Below are 20214 nucleotides of genomic sequence, written 5' to 3'. Positions count from 1 at the left end.
TAGGAAGGCTGTCTATAATGGCATGTAAGATAATTTAATTAATATTTAATCTGTATTAGCAATAACAAGTCAGGACATCTTTGGTGTTTATATACTATTTTAATTCTGGTGGAAAAAAATGCATTTTCACAAACATTAGATACCTGAAGATCACTTCATCTTACAAGAAAATTATGTACCTGGTAGAAGTAGAAATCAAAGGTTTCCTGTACAGAAACAGACTACCTCAGCAAACCAGGAAAATACGAATGTGAAAGCTCTTTCAGCTTTCCTGAGGAGAATGTGCTTCAGGGTGTCTCCAAAAAATTGTATTGGATGCTGGAGTTCACGTAAAATTCTGAGTGTGTGTGTATTTTCAGTCCAATTAAGAAGTGAACAAATACACATAACACAATACAAAATTGTGCAGTAGGGCTTCATGATAATCTTTTGACTTGTCAAGGAATAAATGGTCAAGGGAGGCCTTGCATGTGTTCTGTATCAGTTCTCCCATCCCTCACTCTCCTAGACCCTTCTTGTCTAGGAAGATTAAAAGGCATTGTACTTCATCATTCTTAAACTCTTTGCCCCCAGGTATTTGGGATTATCTGTAAGGATCTAAAACAATTATTGTTTGGAGGTATAGTTGTTAAAAAAAAAACCAAAACAATCAGAGAGAGAGAGATAAAGAAAGGGGACTCCATAAGTACCCCTGGAAAATAGAAAGATTGAATTAGTTTCTTTACAAGTGAGTTTGGAGAGTGAGTCGCAGGATATGAATACAGCATTGGGAACGTTCCCGGATCTTTTCCACAATCCTTTTAATGTGGTCACAGATTCCTGACTGTGAGTGAAAATAAATTAGAATTAACTTCAGTGAGTGTCGAAAACATGGAGACTTTTAAATTTGTTTGGAAAAAGCATCAGGGCATGCTATGATTTTTTTTTTTTTTTTTGTCTGTACTAATTAGTGATGACAAAGCATCAAGATGGCAAAGAATGAATCATTTAGATGTTCATGAAACAACATATTTTAGTTTCACTAACATGTGGCTTTAGGGAATTCTTGAAGTACTAGAATAAGGATCCAAGGAGTGTCTTTGATGAAACAGATTCATTTGAAGAAAACAGTTATTCTTAATCCAATTTCTTTTCTGATTAAAACTAATAGCCAAACTACTCCTGTTGCTTCTTGAAGACTGTCAGGTATGTTAACAAAACATAATGGCTTATATTATCAAAATAATCAGGCTGAATAACCTTTGTACTAAACTATGGAGCACCTTTGCATTCACATGTAAAGTTAAATTTGATGTGAGTAGCAGCCACATATGTCTAGAAGGTAAGCTAAACCCGAGTGATTAGGAACAGGCATTCAAAGGTTGTGCGTTTTATGTTAAAAAGTTGTAATCGGAGCATTTCTTTTTTGAACTCAATAGGAACCCAGTAAATTTTAGAAGCTTTTGAAGAACTAAACTCAAAGAAGACAGGTTTTTTCATGATCCAAAACTACATAAAATTGTGCTTTTTTTGCACTTACCCAGTTGCACCTTAGTTTCTGGAATTCATAGATTCCATTTCAGTAACTTTCTGGACTTGTAAGATTTTAGTTTGTAATCACACAGTATCTGAATTAAGTTATAGAGCCAAATAGTATTTCTTAAAATTGAATTATCTTTTATTTTAGTTCAGCATGTACATTCTTGATACCGCATGGAATTAATTTTTACTCCAGAAAACTGATGGTAGCTTTTAAAATGCAGGTAATTTAAATTGTCATATTAGTTTTTGACAATTTACTGAATAATTTGAAAAAAAAGCTTTGAAAAGAAGAGCATATTCGTGAAGCTACTAGACCCTTTGCTAACTTGGGCCTCCTGCTCAGCTGTGTACCACAGGTTCTTACAGGGTTTTTGGGGATAGGGGGGAGGACTTGGAGTTGCTGTTGACAAAACTTATGCTATTGAGACTCTCTTAGTGTTTAATCATTCTCTAAAAAATTCTCTGCTTCTGGAATCTCGTACAAGAGTCTTGGCCTGAATTTATGGAGAGTAGGTGAAAAAGGTGGGACCTGAAAGCTAAAAGACAAAAAGACAAATAAATCATCCCTCAGATTTCTTCTATAGAGATGAAGACCCACATAGTTTCCCATCTCATGCACTTCTGAAGTATCTTTCCAGCTCTGCATTAGTCTGCTAGGTGCAGGCTTGTGTTCTTGCTGAAGCTGTGTCATCTAGCAGGGCTCCACGCCCAAAATACGCCAGCTAGCCTTTGTGTTTCTGATACAACGGCTGTTCTTAAGTGAGACAACTTCACACTGTTCCAATTATTTAAAGAGCTGGTGGAGGTTTTTAAAGCAGTCTTACCTTTCTGTGGAAGTCTGATTTGTGAACCTTGTCACTTTTGTTTGGTTTTGATAGTCTTTAGTTATTTTAACATACTGAGGCCAGAGGTGGCTGTTGGATGGTATAGTTGTATTACAGGACAGTGATGCTCACTCTTTATGTCACACTGGAATAAAAAGTTACACTTGGGGAAACTTTTTTCCCATTCATCATCGTCTGATACCTGTGGCAAGTGTGGAGATTGTTTACGCGGAAAAGTAATTTTAAGACTATGCATTGCTCTCATAAGCTGAAACCAAACTGAGCTTTGGAGACAGAAACAAAGAATAGAGCCTGGCTCAGGTGATATGACCAACCTCTTGCTTTCTGGACCACTAGCTCTCTGCAGAGTATAGTGCTGGAAACTCTCCGTAAATGATCTGTCTTGGTAGAAGAGGTTTTTTTAGGAGTTTGGAAATATCACATGGCTATCTGGAGCTTGCAGGTATCATTGGAGGGTTATCCTGTAACTGTCTTCAGTTATTCCCTCAGCTGCAGAAATAAGGTTGAACCTCTTTTCAAATGGAAACTTAGGCATTCATACGGCTTTGTGTATTGTTATGCATTTCAAGGAAATTTTGCAGAGGGGCAGAGTTTGCAAAGATAAACTTCTGTTAATTGTTTGTGTGAATTCATGTGCATGCTGTGATGGCAACTGTAGGGTTGTAGTGTGGATTTAAAGCTGGCATTGTTACTGGTTAATCCAGGCTGTTGAGAGCCCCCGAATGTCCCAGCTGTGGAAAAAAGCTTCTTTGAAAGCATACAGGTTCTTATACGCTTCGATCATATTTCAGTCATTTTGAAGTAGATTTGAAAGCTTTGTTCTTGTGCTTATAAGCCATTTGTTTTCTTCCTGTACTTATAATTTAAAAATACTAAAATACTAAATTTAAAATGGTTTATTTTAGAAGGTAGGGCATTCTTCAAGCAAATATTTTATGAGAAAGTTGTCCATTGACTTTGAGACTGCTCTGACATTGAGCAGCTGACGGGCAACTGAGAGAGCCCGCATTATTGATCTGAAACATGTGCCTCTATGAACTCTTCATGGGAAACGCTTCTCTTATGATCAGTCTGTGGTGGGGGAAAGGCTCAGTTCTTCAGGCTGTAAATCACTGTAAAGTGAGTAGAGCAGACTGAGTGATCAGAATATTGGGTTTGGAAAAATTACCATTTTTACATACATGGCAGGTTTCTTAATTGCATTAAAATAAGGACATGATCATGCCTGGCCTCTAATATTGGCATTTCTAAATTTTTTTTTGTTAGAACTTGCAAGAATCGTGCTGGAAGAAGGCAGGCTACTTCTTTGATCTTCCAGATTTCTTATCTTGGAAAGCCACAGGTGTCACTGCAAGGTATGTTAATTATAATATGATTTGGTCATCTTCGTCTGTTTTCTTACGTATGTTTCTGCTTTAATTCATTTTGAATGGACATGCTGTTATGTACATCTGTCTGTAATTCAGCCTGCTCCAAAACATCTTGAACCTATCTATCTCCTGCTTCCATTGTGCATTCCTGAACACAGTTTTTCCTGTGAGCAGTGTAATTCACAGATACAGTATATTGCTACAACTGTCGGTTAATTGGTCTTGTACTCCATTTTGGAACTTAAATATGATTGCTCTAGTTACTGTGAAATATGCTTCTAATAATTTTTTGAAATCTTTTTTATTGACAAATTTGTTGACTTTTTTGAGAATTGGAAGAAAACACCTCTTTGCCATGTGGGAGGGATCTGGTAAAATCTTGTTTAAAATGGTCACCTCACCGTAAAACACAGCAGCTGTATTGCTCCCCAAAAGCATCCTAGAATACTTGCTGAGCAGTTTACCAAACCCCTTTAAAATCTTGATTAAATGATTTTTCAATACAAGTGAAGTGCATTTGCAGATAAACTAGTCTTTGTGAAAAGTGAGGTACAGTATTATTTATTTAAAACAAAGTCTTATGGACCAATTCCGTGCCCAGCTCAGTGCAGTTCACAGTTATTCATGGTTCTTTTTGTTTGAATGCTCTCTTTCTCCCTAGTTAGTCTCCATGATTGACAGCTATTGTTAAATATCTCGTATTATAGAGCAAGAAAGTGCTAGGTGATAATTGAAAGATAGTATCTCAGATCTTCCTTCCTTTGGACTTTTAGTCAGATTCTGCTGTATGCTGTATAACTGGGAACTATGTAACAGAAGAACAACTCTCACCCTAAAGATCTTGCAATCTAAGCAGTCCTGTCACCTGACACAACTCTAACTTCAAGAGGATAAATCCCACACTCCCAGAGGATGTGCCCTGCAGGGTCTCCATCTTGTGAAAGTACTCAAGACTTTGATTTAGAACTAGGACCCTTTGGTCAGGGGACTAGGTGGAGAAAGGTGACTGCTTTGTTCCTATAAACTGTATAAGGGTGTGACAGATCGAGTGCTCCTCAAATTTAGGCACAGTCATATGTGCGAAAAGTACCCACCCATCCTGAAGAGAACCTTTTTGAGTTAGTTGGGGGATATGATGACCCAGAAAATAAATGTCAGTTTATTGGGTTACAGATTCTTGCAATTTGTCTACTAATAGTTCTGTTTAATAGGATGGGGGAACATTCTCATCTGCTCTTACATGTGGTAGGGGTGTCTTTGTTCTACCCTTCTTATTTGGCTAGGGACCCTGTTTGGAACTCAATTCCAAACACAGTTTTAATTTGGCTTTGTGGCCAGATAATGATTAACAGATGGGATAAAATGTGTGAGCAAATCATGAAATATTCACCTTGTGCTAATGGCTGAAGAAGCTAAACCAGAATATGGTCCAGGTGAGCTTGAAGTCAAATATTATTTAGAATTTATTTTTAAAGGAAGGGAAACAGTTTCAGAGAGAATGGTGATATATTTGAAAGAGAATTCTTATCTTGCTTGAGCAGAGGGATCTCCAGCATTGATGAACAGAGTTCCTACTCTTCCCAGGTCTTCCTTGATCTATAGCATGTTCTGTCTGTCTTGTTTTTCCTAGTGGCAGCCATACTTTCAGCCAAAAGAAATCCCTCTCTCCACCCTTTCCTCTCTCCATCTCTCTTAACCTCCAACCTAGGGTATCTTGTGAGAGCAGATGGAAAAGAACAACAATGCCTTCCTGCAGACTTAAAAATGTAGCTGTTATGATGACTATTCTTTAGCTGTTGGGAAATGAATGATTGTATTGTAGTATAGGAGTTATACCAGCTATGCAGCTATCCAAGTTGCAGAATTAATGGATCGCTGTTAACAACTGATGCTGCAGTAGTGGGAAATCTGGATGGAAATGAAGATTAACAGCCTGCTTAGTACAGTAAAACTTTTTATCATCTTCCTTTTACTTGTTCCTGAAAATTCCTATTATGTTTTTTTCACAAAACTCTTGCTAGAGTTACACCATGCATGGTACTTGCTATTCCAATGTAGTATTTGTCCATCTGCTTGCTGCATGTACCTGTCTGTGGTTATAATTTCTGCGAGGTCTTTGGGGAAGGGCAGGTGTTTTCTTGGGTGTATTGTTAGTGCCCAGCACTGTAGGACCTAATTCCTCCTGGGAACTTCTGTTGCAATAAATATTACTAATAACAGTGAAAGAGCAAACATTGTATTCTCTAGTGCTCATCTAACCTGTACAGGAGTACAGTCTGAATTCCTGAGATGAAAATTTTCAGCCTCCTCTGTGACTGTTGTATGTAACCAAAATGTATGGCAGAAAGTTTAAAAGGAAGTTAGGAGGTGTTATATAGGAGCTTGGAGTATGATAACAGAGTTCCTGTCTACTGTCCCTCCTGGATGCCTTAATTTAGGAGGCAGTGCTATTTGTGGGTGTGGGGAAGGGAAGAGAAGGATGGGGTAAGAGTAATGCTGTAGACTTAGTGTAGTGGTGCTGTCAGCTGGTGTCAGGCTGTCATGCCTTGCAGTGGACTTTGGGACTGTCTAAACTCAGGGAAGCTCAGGTTTTGCTTTGGAAGTAGGTCTGGAAAGGGAGCGTACTGTGGTAATGACAGCTCCTTGGTCCTGCCTTGCTTTGGCTTTGTGTTCTTAGCTGTAACGTTCTGGAGGTGAGGCAGAGAATCTGTCTCAGAAAAAAACAGAAAAGCTGCAGAAGATAATATTCAAAAGTAGAAATGACTGAATTTTTACTGGCAAGTTCATTTCCTTAGAAATGGCATTTTGAGTATTCAAAAACTTTTTGACTGTATTGATGAATGTTGTAAGGGAGAAAGGAATGTTGGGAAAAGACTTTCCGGACAAAGTCTTACCCCACCCTTTCATTGAGAGTCTTCTATTTTGGATAAAATAGTTCCTTGTACATCCTTGTTTCTTGTCTTAATGTGCTCCCCAAAATTAAGCCCATTGTTTTGGCTGTAGTGGAATGTCTTATAGGGTGACAAAGGAAGAAGAAAAAGACAGGAAAATAAAGACAAGTAATGTTTTGTTGGAATGAAACCTAATTTTTTTTCTTTCCTCTGCTCTTCCCCATGCACACCTGTTTGTTGGGAATTTCCTTGTAGTTTGGTGAAGTAGTTTGTCCTGCATATGCTCATAATACTAGGGAAGTGTGAATTTATCAAGTATAAGATTCTTACCACCTTTTCTTTCATTAAGCACAAAGGCAGCTATTCACAGGGCAAGACACAGTGTTAGTCATTGTGAATCATACATAGCTTGGCCCTGATAAAAGAAAGATTTATTTTTTAAAATTTGTTTTGGTGATGGGGATTTTACCAAAAAAATTGAAATGCCAAGGGCACTTTTGTAGGAAAGACTTCTACACACATTGAAACCATTACTCTTGCTTCTTTAAATTTTTAAGGGGCTCTTTAAAACATTTTGTATGTATTTAACATTAAAAAACTATGTATAGTCTTTTTGACTTCAGTGAGATTACTCAGAGCAAAAAGTAGTGTGTGAGATGAGGACTTGAAGTATTTGAAAAGCAGTTCTTGATGTGTGTTTCTGAGCATGAAATTGTTTGCCTTTCACCTTTGATTCTGCTGGTTTGAACTGCCTTGTAGCCAAGTTTTTTTCCAGTGCATGTATAATAAACAGTAAATGCTTCTTACGTGAAAGGTGAAGACTCAAACATATTCTGAGATTTTTACCTATTGTCTTTGAAATTGCTATATATCTCACTGAATAGTGTCCACCCATGAACTGCAAAGGGTAAGTGCCAAATCGTAGATTCCCATTATTCTTGGAAGATTGTTGCCTGTAATAGTCCATGGTAAAAATAGGTTTTTTGTATTATTTCTCCTTTGGGTTGATGAAAGACCATTGTATTGTTCTGAATGATCCAGACAGCTGACTATTCTGCATTAAAAAATGTTACTGACAGCTCTTTAGTTAAAAAATTTAAAACTTTGGAACTTCCCTGCTCCTGCCCCCCAAGGCTGCAACAAGAAGTATTGATTTTGCCACTTGAATACTCAGTTGTCTTACTTCAGAAATGCTGTTGTGGAGAGGAAGAGAGAGCTGTTTTTTCACAGACACGTTAGCAATGCTTTTCAGAGGCTCAGCACTTTTACTCATGGTGAGTGTGACTCACTGCTCTCTTCCACCCACCACCTATAACCTCTGATAACTTTTCCTTTATATGGTATTTTGGATAAAGCTATCTTAATAAAATCTAAATGCCTATCATCTAGTTTAGTTACAGGTTACTGTATTATGGATGGAGAATTCTTATTAGAGATGCACATCTGCAATTTTATTGTATTTTGGAAGTCTCGTGAGGGATTACATGGCAGATAAGAATATGGCTGAGCTGTTAAATTTGTAGAATTCACACACAAATTTCTCAGAGGTTGTGTGTATTTAGATCCAGTGTTCTGTTTCAGGGCCACTTTCAATCATAAGCAACTCACTGGAAAATTAACTAGTCTCTACTGTGTTCAGCTGCGTGGCTGAACAGAGTGACTTAAGGGATAGGGGGCAATGGTGACAAGTTCCTGACCGGCGCAGCAGGCGCATCTCCTCCGTGACTATCCCACCTTCCCACATGTCCTTGCATAATAGCTATAAGGCTCTGCAAGTAGAAATGGACAATAATGAGGACAATGGTTCTCTAGCTTGGAGGTGTCGCCGAGGTTAAGTTGGCCTACACCCTGCATCAAAACTGCCTCCATAAAGAAAAAAAGATGGGTTATTTTCATAGGAGACTCTTTTCTGAGGAGAACAGAAGGCCCAATACACAAACCAGAGCCACTTCTTAGGGAAGTCCTCTGCCTCCCTGGGGTCTGGGTTAAAGATGTGAAGAGAAAGCTTCCTACCCTGGTACGGCCCTCAGATTACAATCCATTATTGATTTTTCAGGTAGGCAGTGATGCAGTTGCAACAAGTAGTCTGAGGGCAATCAACAAAGACTTCAGGGCCTTGAGACGACTGGTTAAGGGATCAGGAGCATAAGTAGTGTTCTCCCCTGTCTTACCAGTTGCATGGAATGATGAGGGAAGACACAGGAAGAGCCAGCAGATCAATACCTGGCTCCGAGCCTGGTGTCACCAGCAGAATTTGGGGTTTTTTGATCATGGGTCAGTTTACACAACACCAAGCCTGCTGGCGACAGATGGGGTACACCTGTCTCAAAGGGGGAAAAGGATCCTTGCACAGGAGTTGGCAGGGCTCACTGGAAGAGCTTTAAACTAGATGTGAAGGGGAAAGCGATAAAACCAGGCTTGCTAGAGATAAGTCTGGGGGCGGCATGCCAATGTTTGAGGGATGGTGTGCTAGTGAGGTCCTTCAGTCTGCTGTCTCATCCGTAGGGGATGGAGGTCCATGCGGCAGCAAAGACGCAAGGGTTATGGATGTGTTAGAAACGATGGAAGCACCTGAGAATAGTCACGTAGGAATTAGGGCTTCTCCCCCCAAAAAAGTGGTGGGATCAATAGCGCAACTGAAGTGCGTCTTGGAGAAGTAAGGAGAGGGGTCAGCAGAACTGCTACCTTGGACTTCTGGAGGGCAGACTTTGGCCTCTTTAGGAGACTGGTTGGCAGAGTCCCTTGGGAGGCAGTCCTGAAGGGTAAAGGAGTCCAGCAAGGCTGGACGTTCTTCGAGAAGGAAGTCTTAAAGGTGCAGGAGCAGACCGTCCCCATGTGCCAAAGGATGAGCCAGTGGGGGAGAAGACCAGCCTGGCTGATCCGAGAGCTTTGGCTGGAACTCAGGAAAAAAAGGAGAGTTTATGACCTTTGGAAGAAGGGGCAGGCAACTCAGGAGGACTACAAGGATGTTGTGAGGTTATGCAGGGAGAGAATTAGAAGGGCCAAAGCCCACTAGAACTTAATCTGGCTACTGCCATAAAAGTCAGTAAAAAATGTTTCTATAAATACATTAGCAACAAAAGGAAGGTTAAAGAGAATCTCCATCCTTTATTGGATGCAGTGGGTAACATAGTGACAAAGGATGAGGAGAAGGCTGAGGTACTTAATGCCGCCTTTTCCTCAGTCTTTAATAGTAAGACCAGTTGTTCTCCAGGTACCCAGCCCCCTGCGCTGGAAGACACGGATGGGGAGCAGAATGAAGCCCCCATAATCCAAGGGGAAATGGTTAGTGACCTGCTACACCACTTAGACACGCACAGGTCTACAGGTCCAGATGGGATCCACACAAGGGTACCGAGGGAGCTGGTGGAAGTGCTCACCAAGCCATTTTACATCATTTACCAGCAGTCCTGGCTAACCGGGGAGGTCCCAGTTGACTGGAAGTTAGGAAATGTGACGCCAACCTACAAGAAGGGCCAGAAGGAGGATCTGGGGAACTACAGGCCTGTCAGTCTGACCTCGGTGCCGGGGAAGATTATGGAGCAGATCATCTTGAGTGCCATCATGCAGCATGTACAGGACAACCAGGTGATCAGGCCCAGTCAGCATGATTTTATGAAAGGCAGGTCCTACTTGACTAATCTGATCTCCTTCTGTGACAAGGTGACCCGCTTAGTGGATGAGGGAAAGGCTGTGGATGTTGTCTACCTGGACTTTAGTAAAGCCTATGACACCATTTCCCATAGCATTCTCCTGGAGAAACTGGCTGCTCATGGCTTGGATGGGCATACTCTTCGCTGGGTAAAAAACTGGCTGGATGGCTGCCCAAAGAGTTGTGGTGAATGGAGTTAAATCCAGTTGGCAGCCAGTCACAAGTGGTGTTCCACAGGGATCAGTACGGGGGCCAGTTCTGTTTAATACCTTTATCAATGATCTGGACAAGGGGATTGAGGGCACTCTCAGTAAATTTGCAGGCGACACCAAGGTGGGCAGGAGTGTTGATCTGCTTGAGGGTAGGAAGGCTGTACAGAGGGATCTGGACAGGCTGGGTCTATGGGATGAGCCCAATTGTATGAGGTTCAACAAGGCTAAGTGTCCGGTCCTGCACTTGGGTCACAACAACCTCATGTTGCTCAATAGCCAGCTGCCTATGAGCCAGCAGTGGGCTCCTCTCTACAAGAAAGACATTGAGGTGCTGGAGCGTATCCAAAGAAGGGCAACAAAGCTGGTGAAGGGTCTAGAGCACATGTCTTATGAGGAGTGGCTGAGGCAACTGGGGCTGTTTAGCCTGGTGAAAAGGGGGCTCAGGTGAGACCTTATCGCTCTCTGCAACTACCTGAAAGGGGGTTGTAGCAAGGTGGGTGTCAGTCTCTTCTCCCAAGTAGCAAGTGATAGGAGAAGAGGAAATGGCCTCAAGTTGTGCCAGGGGAGGTTTAGATTGGGTATCGGGAAAAAATTCTTCACCAAAAGGGTTGTCTAGCATTGGAACAGCCTACCCAGAGAAGTGGTTGAGTCCCCCTCCCTGGAGGTATTTAAAAGACGTGTGGATGTGGTGCTTAGGGACATGGTTTAGTGGTGGACTTGGCAGTGCTAGGTTAATGGCTGGACTTGATGATCTTAAAGGTCTTTTCCAACCTAAATGATTCTATGATTCTATGATTGTACTAGATTTACATGGTTTAAGATGAGCTGTAACCAAAGAGAGATTAAACCTGTGGAGGAGGATTTGGAAACAGGAAAGAATGTCAGGCTGACGTTATTGAGGTAGAGAGTGTCCAACATCATGCTATAAGCCACCTCCCAGAATTACCAGAAAATGTTGGAACAAACTCAATATTTGTGCAGAATAATTTTTTTTATATTATTACGCTCCAGATATGGTAATATTTGGGGAAAGTAATGTGTTATCTAGTAGAGACTTCATCTCATATATGAATGTTGGCCTAAATAATTTTTCTTTGGAAATACTTGTCCAGTCAGTGTTCAACTGCTAGCCATCATGACAGGGAAAATGGTGTAACAGGTATGTTTCATATACTTTTACATCTTTAGTAAATGACCTTCTTCCAACAGATCTCGGGATCATGAGTTTCTTCAGATAAAATCACTTGTGTAAGAAGGAAATTCATACTGTTATGGTAATTACAGACAATAAAGTGGAAGACAAATGTTTATAATTCATAAAAAACGTTTCTGGGAACCACATAACTAATATTAGGTTATATCTGTGTGTGAGTGTGATATCTTTTTACTATACAGTATATTTTCAACAGGAAAATACCTTGACAATTTTTTTTCTTTCATTTATGAGAAAGGGGCTGGTTTCTTGGCTTGTGCATGTTTAAATAGCTGACTATTTATGCTAAGCAGGGATTAAGTGCTTAAAGTTTATTTGTAACCTGTTCCCAATTGCTTATCATTAGGGCTAGAGATGGCTCTGTAGTACTGATACAAACCCAGAGAACTCCTCTGATATTAGTGGGGTTGATGGAGAGTACGCTGGGATAGGTAGAAGTAGGGTCTGGTCCATTGGTGAATTGCAATGACGGAAGTTTGTAATAAAACATTGAAGTTAGGAAGGTGCTTTTGAATCCAGGAGTCTGGATTCAAGTCTCTGCTCTGTTATGTTCCCTGTGTGATTCGGAGAAGTGAATTAAATCTACATCTTCAGAGGTGTTTAGGCAGCTGAATACCTTTGAGGATTTGATTCTTATTCATTCCTCTGTTTGTTCTTCATCTGTTAAACTGATACATACATACACTCTTATGAGGTTGCTTACTTTTACTGCTGTGAGGTATTTCATCAGTGTGGTTAGTGGAGTCCTCACCAAATATTTTATCCAGATAGGCTGGAAACTTTGAGAAGAGAGAGTTTGGAAGAGGAGCTTATGTTTAGAGGTGCTGTTGAAAAAACAAACTGGTGTGAGTTAAATGATTATCTGAAGGATGCCTGTGTCTTTTTAAAGGATTGAGCAATCCTGGTTAGTGAGATTTGGTAAATGGAGCAGCACAGACACCAGTCTTCTGGGGCCAGATGCCCTTCCCTTCCTTCCTAGCCTTGCCATGACTAATGTATACACTTTGGCTGGGATTCTGGTGTTTGGCTGCTTCTTGTTTATATTTTGTGCCTACTTCAAAAGATGCCTGGTCTAAAAATCAGGCCTCTCTCTGGAAAGGAAAGAGCTAGGGAGTATTTCAGAAAGCTTTCGTGATTAGCACTGCAGCCCATGTGGCAGTGACAGTATCCTGAATTGCACTCGGGTTTTGTGTCCTGTTTATGAAATGAAACCCAAGACTTCAGACTTGCAGACTTGTTTGGAAAAATCTCTGGAGAAGGGAGAATTATCTTGAAGGGCTAGTTGGGAGGGGAGGGATGGTGTTTTTGTGGATTGGACAAACAAAGTACCATGAATTTCTTGTCATGGAGCCAAAAGCAAGTGTCCCTGTGACAGTATCTTTGCCAAATGAGAGAATTCCACTTCTATCAGGCTTTTAATAAATTCAAAACATGTTATTTGGAGATGGGTGACACACAGACTGATCCAGTGTAAGAAAATAGGAAATGTATAGCTGGAAAAGTTATCAGGACTGTGAAGGGCAGGTGCAATGTGGGCCGTTCCTGTTAGATTCTTTTTTTAAAATATTTAAAAATGACATGTCTTTAAGTCTACAGAGTAATCTGAAAGAGTTCTGTGTGCTAAATAAGAAAATTGTTACCAGGTCTCGTTAATGTTAGCCAGGAAGCACACAGGCAAACAGGAAGCTTTAGCTATTGTTATTGTACAAATGCCCTTTACAAAATATTAGCAAAAGAAGCTTAATGTGTTTTCCACAAGAACAGGAGCCCTTCCTAGTGTCTAACTGTATCTGCACAGTGAAGAAAAACTGCATTGTCCCTTTCCAACAGCTTTGACATACATTGAGACATTGGGTTTCAGAGATTTGCATTCAGATCTTCAAATATTTACTACTTTGATTATTTCTTTTAAGATGTTAGGATTGTTAATTAGCTGTGACAGTATCCAGCCCTTAGTCTTCTATTGTGTTCATTTGTGGCTGAAAAAAAAGTCAGCTAGGTCAGTATAGAAAAGGATTGGGGGCAGGCGCGGTAGTAGATGTGTTACTGGCAACTTGCCACGGAGACAGTGAACTCTGAGCCAACCATGAAGTCATTTTGAACTCAGGGAGTCTCACTAATCCAAGGCAATGTGTCTTAATTTGACAAAGCAAAGGCTGCTTGATAAGCAACCCCCACTAGAAATGCTGTTAAACAGGGGTGTTTGTAAGTTTAGTTTGTGGATGACAATGTGGTGATATGAAAGGAGTCATCTTCTTTTCGGGTTCTTACTCCCCCAAGCCCAAAGGCAGGCTTGGCTCTGTTCTCCCCTGCAGTTCGGGCTGTGCAGGCTTGATGTGAAATCTGAGAAACATATGTAGTTTTCTATTTCAGGAAAATGATCTCAGGGATTGAATGTGTGTTTTGTTGGCTGTTAAGCTCTGATCTTGCCTAGTGTGGTAGTTTGAGAGTGTGTTGAGAGTGTGTGTATATGTGAGTGTGTGTGTGTCTGTGTGATGGTTAAGGCCAGTGCTTTAAAAAAAAAAAAAATCAGGGTTCATATATTCATTGCTGTTAAATATCTTATTTCTTCAGTCTCAAAATGCAACATCCTACATCATAAGAAGCCTCTTAAATAAATATAATATGTACATCAGAAAATGTTTCTGTCTTTTATTTTTCCATAATAGTCATTAACATTTACTTGAGCTGATGAGTGGTACACTCACAGTCTTCCATCAAAGCAAAGGAGCTGTGTTTAAACAACCCTTTCATTGTTGATCCTGTACAGAAGCAATATATATATGAACACTGTAATTAGTAGCTTCTCTGAGGGTCAGATAATAATCTCCCCTTAACAGAGTTTGTAAAGAGATGGCTAGGAGTCTTTGAGATCCAGCTTGTTGACGTGCTAACTAGTGGTGGGACTGGATAACTGTGCTTCACTGAAGCTGGGGTGGGGGGTGGAGGAGTATCGAAGGAGGTTGTGATGTTACGGCCTTAAATTCTGAGGAAAGACAAGGCAGAAACCACAGAGGAGCTTGTTGTCTTTCAGTTCTCTTCATCTTATTTTTTTTACAATCATCTCAGTTCTCTTCAGATGTAGGCTGGGTGTTCAGCGGGTGTATGTTTCTTTTGCATTAGCTTGTGTGAACGCCATCAGGGATCAGACCCTTATGGTACAAGGCATGTTATAAACAATCTGTCATCATCTTTGAACTCTTCCTTATGTGAAACACCATGGAAAGCCCCATGCAAAGCCCTTGTCCCCTGTGAGATTGGGTCTCTGTGCCCCAAGAGCTGTGTAACAATTGCTTTCTTGCATAAATTTGAACCAGATAAGAAAATAGCCATATTTATGAACTTCTGGGTCATTTACAGCCCCAGCAGTGCTTCAGTGTGCACATATATAATGCATGTATTCACAGTAAATTCTTAAAAACCACCCTCTGAAAACAATAACATTCCAGGAGTGTTCTTGTCCAGTGAAGGAAAAGAAAGGTATGTAGCATGAAGTCTGTGCATTGTATGTGTACACATAGTGCTTAAAAGTATTAAAACTCACTTAAATTTATTATTCCATAAGGGGCTCTTTCTTCTTTTTTTAAATTTTTTCTTTTAAACTTTACTCTTCTGTAATATATTGCATATGAGAGAGTCTTAATAAATTCAGCCTTAAAATGCTCTTCTTAAGTAAGAAGGTGGCATTATTATTTTATAGATGGGAAAATAGCCATATAATTTGAAGGGTAACATTTTTCTTAGTGTTTAGCTGGGTGTCCAGATTTCTGTCTAACTTGCAGTGAGAATTAGGTGTCCTATTCCATAGGCAGTTTTACAGATCACACTATAAATTACTTTTTCTGGACCAATTCTTCCTCCAGACTTCCCAAACAAATGCTTTTCGCCGCTAGAGTGTTCCTCCCATCACTTTCACTGTAATACATGGTTGTAACACCAGTCTGGGCCTGGAAGGCAGTTTACTTACATGCTTGCTTTATTTTTGTTGGCTGGCTATGTAAATCTGTTTAATGTTAGTAACTTTCACTGGAAATTCTTCTCGTGCTTTAGGATGACACTGATGGTGTCAAGGTTGATTTACATTATCTCTTTAAAGTAGCATTAGCTTACATAGGACTTTTTCTCTTACTTGTTTTAGCATTCATATTATCCAGAGAGGAGCCTTTTAACTGTGAAATGTAAATAACCTGACAATGAAGACTTCAAAAGAAAATGATTCTTTGTCCATGGCAGTGATACCAGTTTTGCCAACTCCGTAACCTTTAAAATAGTGTACTTTTATGCTTGACCTGTCATCTGCCTATAAAAATAATCTTAGATCAATGATACAGTGCTTTCAAGAATGTGTCTAAAAGAAAGCAGACACTTCTACATACCTGTTCTGTCATTTCTTCATTTTGTGGTAGACCATCTGCTGCTTTAACTATAAGTAAGATCTGGTTATTGATTTGGTGTAAGTGCTTGGCTATGCCTTCTACTTACATTAAGGTAGTGAACGCTTTTACTGTAGCTTGCAAATTGATGTTGCCAGATAGTGAGCCCGATATTATATAAATATATAATGTGTTACATGAAATCACCAAGGATTTGGTTTTCCCTTCCCTTGTTCTTTATTTGAGTGCCATTCCATTAAGCTGCTCATTAGATGAAAGGTTGTAATTCAGTCTTCAGTGGATGAAATGTATATGTACTATGGAATCAAAGACATTCCAAGAAAGGTTGTTTATTTTCTTACTACCTTCTTTAATTAAGTTTCAGTGGTAGGATTCTGACTGTCTGACTTGAGAGAAACAGATGAAGCAATAATGATTGCAGTGTGGTACAGCAAAGATGACTGAAGTTATGTTTATTGGTTGTCAGACCCTGCGTGCATAGGAAACTTAATTCTTCTGTGGATAGGATTGCTGAAATTTCAGATTCCACCATGACTGTTAGTTTTATTTTAAAGTGAAGGGGGAAGTTTTCTATTTTATCTTTTAGTATCAGCTGGCTTCAGGTAAGATTTGGATTTTATATATATTTGGCTCAGATTGCTCACATTCAGCTTTAAATTGCCTCTGGAGCTGCTAATCTAAGTTAAACCTGTGTCCACTTTATTTTAGTTCATGTGCTCTATCTTAGGTTTGTCAGCCTGAGTTATGAGCTTGCTGGTGCTCTGCGTTATAGATGTATCCTTGTACTCTCCTGTGTGAGGATTTGGAAACAGCAAGCATTCCTCAGAGAGCCTGTCCCTGTGTTACCCGCGGGGCTGTAGTCAGCTCGGGGCCCCAGAGCTGTGGCTCTTCTGCCACCAGTCCCAGGCTCCATGTGCCAGTGTTGGAGTAGAAGGGAGTCCGTGGAAGATGGCCTAGCAATTGCCTCTAGTACCCACATGCAAGGAATTTTTGTCAAAGTGGGAAAGTAAGTAGGAAAGCCCTTCATACTGCAGAAGTTGATCAGGAAAAACTTATCTGAGGATGTGCAAAGAGAGATACGCCTGTTATTCAAAACCGTCCCTGCTCCCAAAACCCACTTGCATTTATGCATATGTGGTACACATTGTTAGGATGAAGGAAATAACTCCAACTTTCATTCACTGTAGTTTGAAACTTAGAGTTTTGAAACTTACAACTTTGAATGATACTCTCCTCTCCTTCCAACCTGATTTTCCAAGGTGAGTTCTTTCTTCTGAGGGATGAGGTTGGATCTATACAATAAGGTGTTTTTATATTTATTTAAAAGTGATGAGAAGGGGAGGACATGCCATGAAATACACAGAAAACTATTTTCCTGTAGTTTCAATCCTCTAAGATTCCCTCCATGAACCTGTACTTGGGAGTTTTTGATGCTGGTTTGTCATTGTATATAACGTATCTAATAAAGGCTCTTCTGAGAAAAAGCAGTATTATGATATAATTTTACTTTCAAGAAACAAAGTCAGTGTGCTTCCTGTCATAATGGAAAAACTAGGTTGATGTCCATAATTCCTTGAACACAGCATCTGTACACGAGGTTAATGCTGCATAATGCTTTCATCTCCCTAGAAAAAAGGGAAAATTGGGAATGTGTAAGAGCACGATACACTGTTGACATCTCTACTTCATGTTTGTCCTTCATGAACAGTATCTTTCATATGTCATACTGGGTAGTGCTTGTCCATGATATATGTAATTTGAATGTGTATCTCAAAGACAGATTTGAGTTCTTTAGTGCTCACCATTCCTCATACTGATGCCCCAGTACCATCAGGTATGAATATAATGAAAGCGCTCTCTGGAGGGATTCCAGTTTGTTTCAGACTTCCTGGTTTTGTATATTTTGTCCTGTAGCAACTCTTCATTCTGTGTATAAAGACAGTTCATAAACAGATGTTGAATCTCAGCATGGTGCCTGAAATTTCCTGCTATTTCTGACCTGCCTGTAACAACACAGACAATCCTTATTTACACCGGTTAGCTCTACTGGTAATCTATCTAAGTAAATTTCTTTTTCAGGTTATATCTCTTTAAATGTGGATCAAAGGAAAGCTACACCTACTAAAAATGTTAAGAGTCAAGAGATTTCTAGTTGCCTAACTTATCAAGAGACATATTAATTAATTATTTAAAATAGAAGCTTATTTGCTTTGGCACAAACAGAATAATAGGGAGAGAAAGGAGGAGGGAGAGTAAAAAGAATGATGTCCAAAATGACATAGCACAAATTACCTTGTAACTATATCTGCTGTGCTGATGGAAATCACTTCAGGCTGATTTCTAAGGCTTCATCCGCTACCTTGCTTACTTGTTGGTTTATCTGAAAGTGCCTCTATTTGTGTATGTGTGTGTATGCACACGTGTGCATAAAATAGGGAATACAGTTTTACCTTATTAGATTTGAAACTTTGCTTGGAGGAATATTGCTCAAGAAAACCACATCAGGCCAGACTTTTGAAAATGCAGACTGGTTTAGAGAAAGCATTTTAATGTATTGAAGCCTCAAGCCATCTACCTCTCTGCTCCTGAGAGCTCTACCTGAAAACTTCCAGGGCTGAATAATTTAAGGTTTGGGTTTTTTTAATCTTTCTGCAAGAAATAGTAGTCTGATGTTTTATTTTCTTAAAGTCTGAACTCCACATAACTTTTTTTCAGAACTGTTTATCCTCACTCCAGACATGAACCTTGGAAAGGTGGCAGAAAAAACAAACAGCTGCTGTGTTTTTGGGCAGTCTGCATTCCTTTAAACTCTCTGAGATCAGACTTGTGCTGAGATTTTCAAATTATTTGTCCTAGGGCTTAACCACTTTCACTCCTGCTTAAAAGTCAGTGAGTTTGCCATACCGGTGCTTGTAAGAGCTGTCATGCAGAGCCTAATGATTCAAGAACTATGAATATATGATGTGTTCTTAGGACTTTTTATTATTGTTTCGTTCCAACTTCACCTACCTCCCTAATCATCTTTCCATTTTTGCACTCCAACCTTTTTTTAACTTAAGCATTTTGCTTAAGACATTCTAGGGAATTTTGTTTTCATTTTGGTTTTCGGGTAAATTTGATGCATATAAAAATGTTATTAATGGACCAGGGTGGAGGTAATAAAAAAGACTGTCACATTCTCGAGACCCAGAGTCGGAAATTATCTTCTCCAAGCTTGGGTTGTTTCTTTCCTTCACAAGTGGGAGAGGGGAAGGAGAGCCATCGGTCCTGTGGCAGTGTTTTGTGCCTTCTTGGTGAGGTCTCCAAAATATGTTCTCTGGAGCTTTATGTAAGAGGTGGGAGGGTCAGGACAATGCGGGCTTGTGTGGTGAACTACTAAAAGCATGTTTAATGGTTGGGGCCTTCATGTGGGTTTGCCTGTCAGAGAGACGTGAGGGTGCTGCTTCTGCTTGTGCCTTATATAAGTAGCCTAAATCCCAAGCAAGTCTTGCAGTTCCCTTGCTTTCCAATTCATGGAACGTCCCTGAGTAAAGAGATTGGTTGTACCGGATTTTTGTGATATGGGTTAAATATATTGGGCAGGATGCTGAGACCAAACATGTGTTTACTAGCAACTAGAGTTAATGGAAAAACAAAGCAGTCATTCCAGTTCTGAAGGGCTTTTCAGTTAACCGTGTTCATTCTTTTCTTTGGGCCTTTTTCCAGCAAAGCACTTAGGCACGTGCTTAAAGTTAAAGCATGTGCTTAAGTGCTTTGCTGGTCTGGGTCCTTTATTTGCTATCTAAGCATGTTGGTATGAACAGGCTGTTGGTTGTATGAATGTTTGGGGAGCTGTTCTTCTTACACTGTTCCTTTTTCTCCTCTGAACTTTCTGTCCACTTACAGCCCAGAAAAGAGAATTTGTGGTTTCAGTATGACACAGATAATGATTTGCAAACAGTCTGTAGGTTATTGATTGAGATTAATTGGATCTGATTATGAAGAAATTGTGTATTTGGAAAAATCAAGGTCAGTCCGCCCAGAGAAGTTTTCATCTGATGTCTTGCTCCAGCTGAGTAATCTGACTGGCAGCACTTGTCATATGACAAAAGCATCTTCAGACAGTTAAGGTATTGT

General features: G+C 39.9%; 1 protein-coding gene across 1 annotated transcript in view; it reads left to right on the top strand.

The window, feature by feature from the left end:
• The window catches only part of FGGY (FGGY carbohydrate kinase domain containing), a 137578-nt gene that overhangs the window by 13698 nt on the left and 103666 nt on the right, over positions 1-20214 (top strand). The window contains exon 4 of the mRNA XM_075710850.1: positions 3633-3721. Coding sequence (XP_075566965.1) covers positions 3633-3721 — 89 coding nt within the window. The remainder of the gene's footprint in view (positions 1-3632; positions 3722-20214) is intronic.

This window comes from Pelecanus crispus, chromosome 5 (genome assembly GCF_030463565.1).
Source record: "Pelecanus crispus isolate bPelCri1 chromosome 5, bPelCri1.pri, whole genome shotgun sequence".
NCBI lineage: Eukaryota > Metazoa > Chordata > Aves > Pelecaniformes > Pelecanidae > Pelecanus > Pelecanus crispus.
This window is presented reverse-complemented; position numbering and strand designations above follow the sequence as displayed.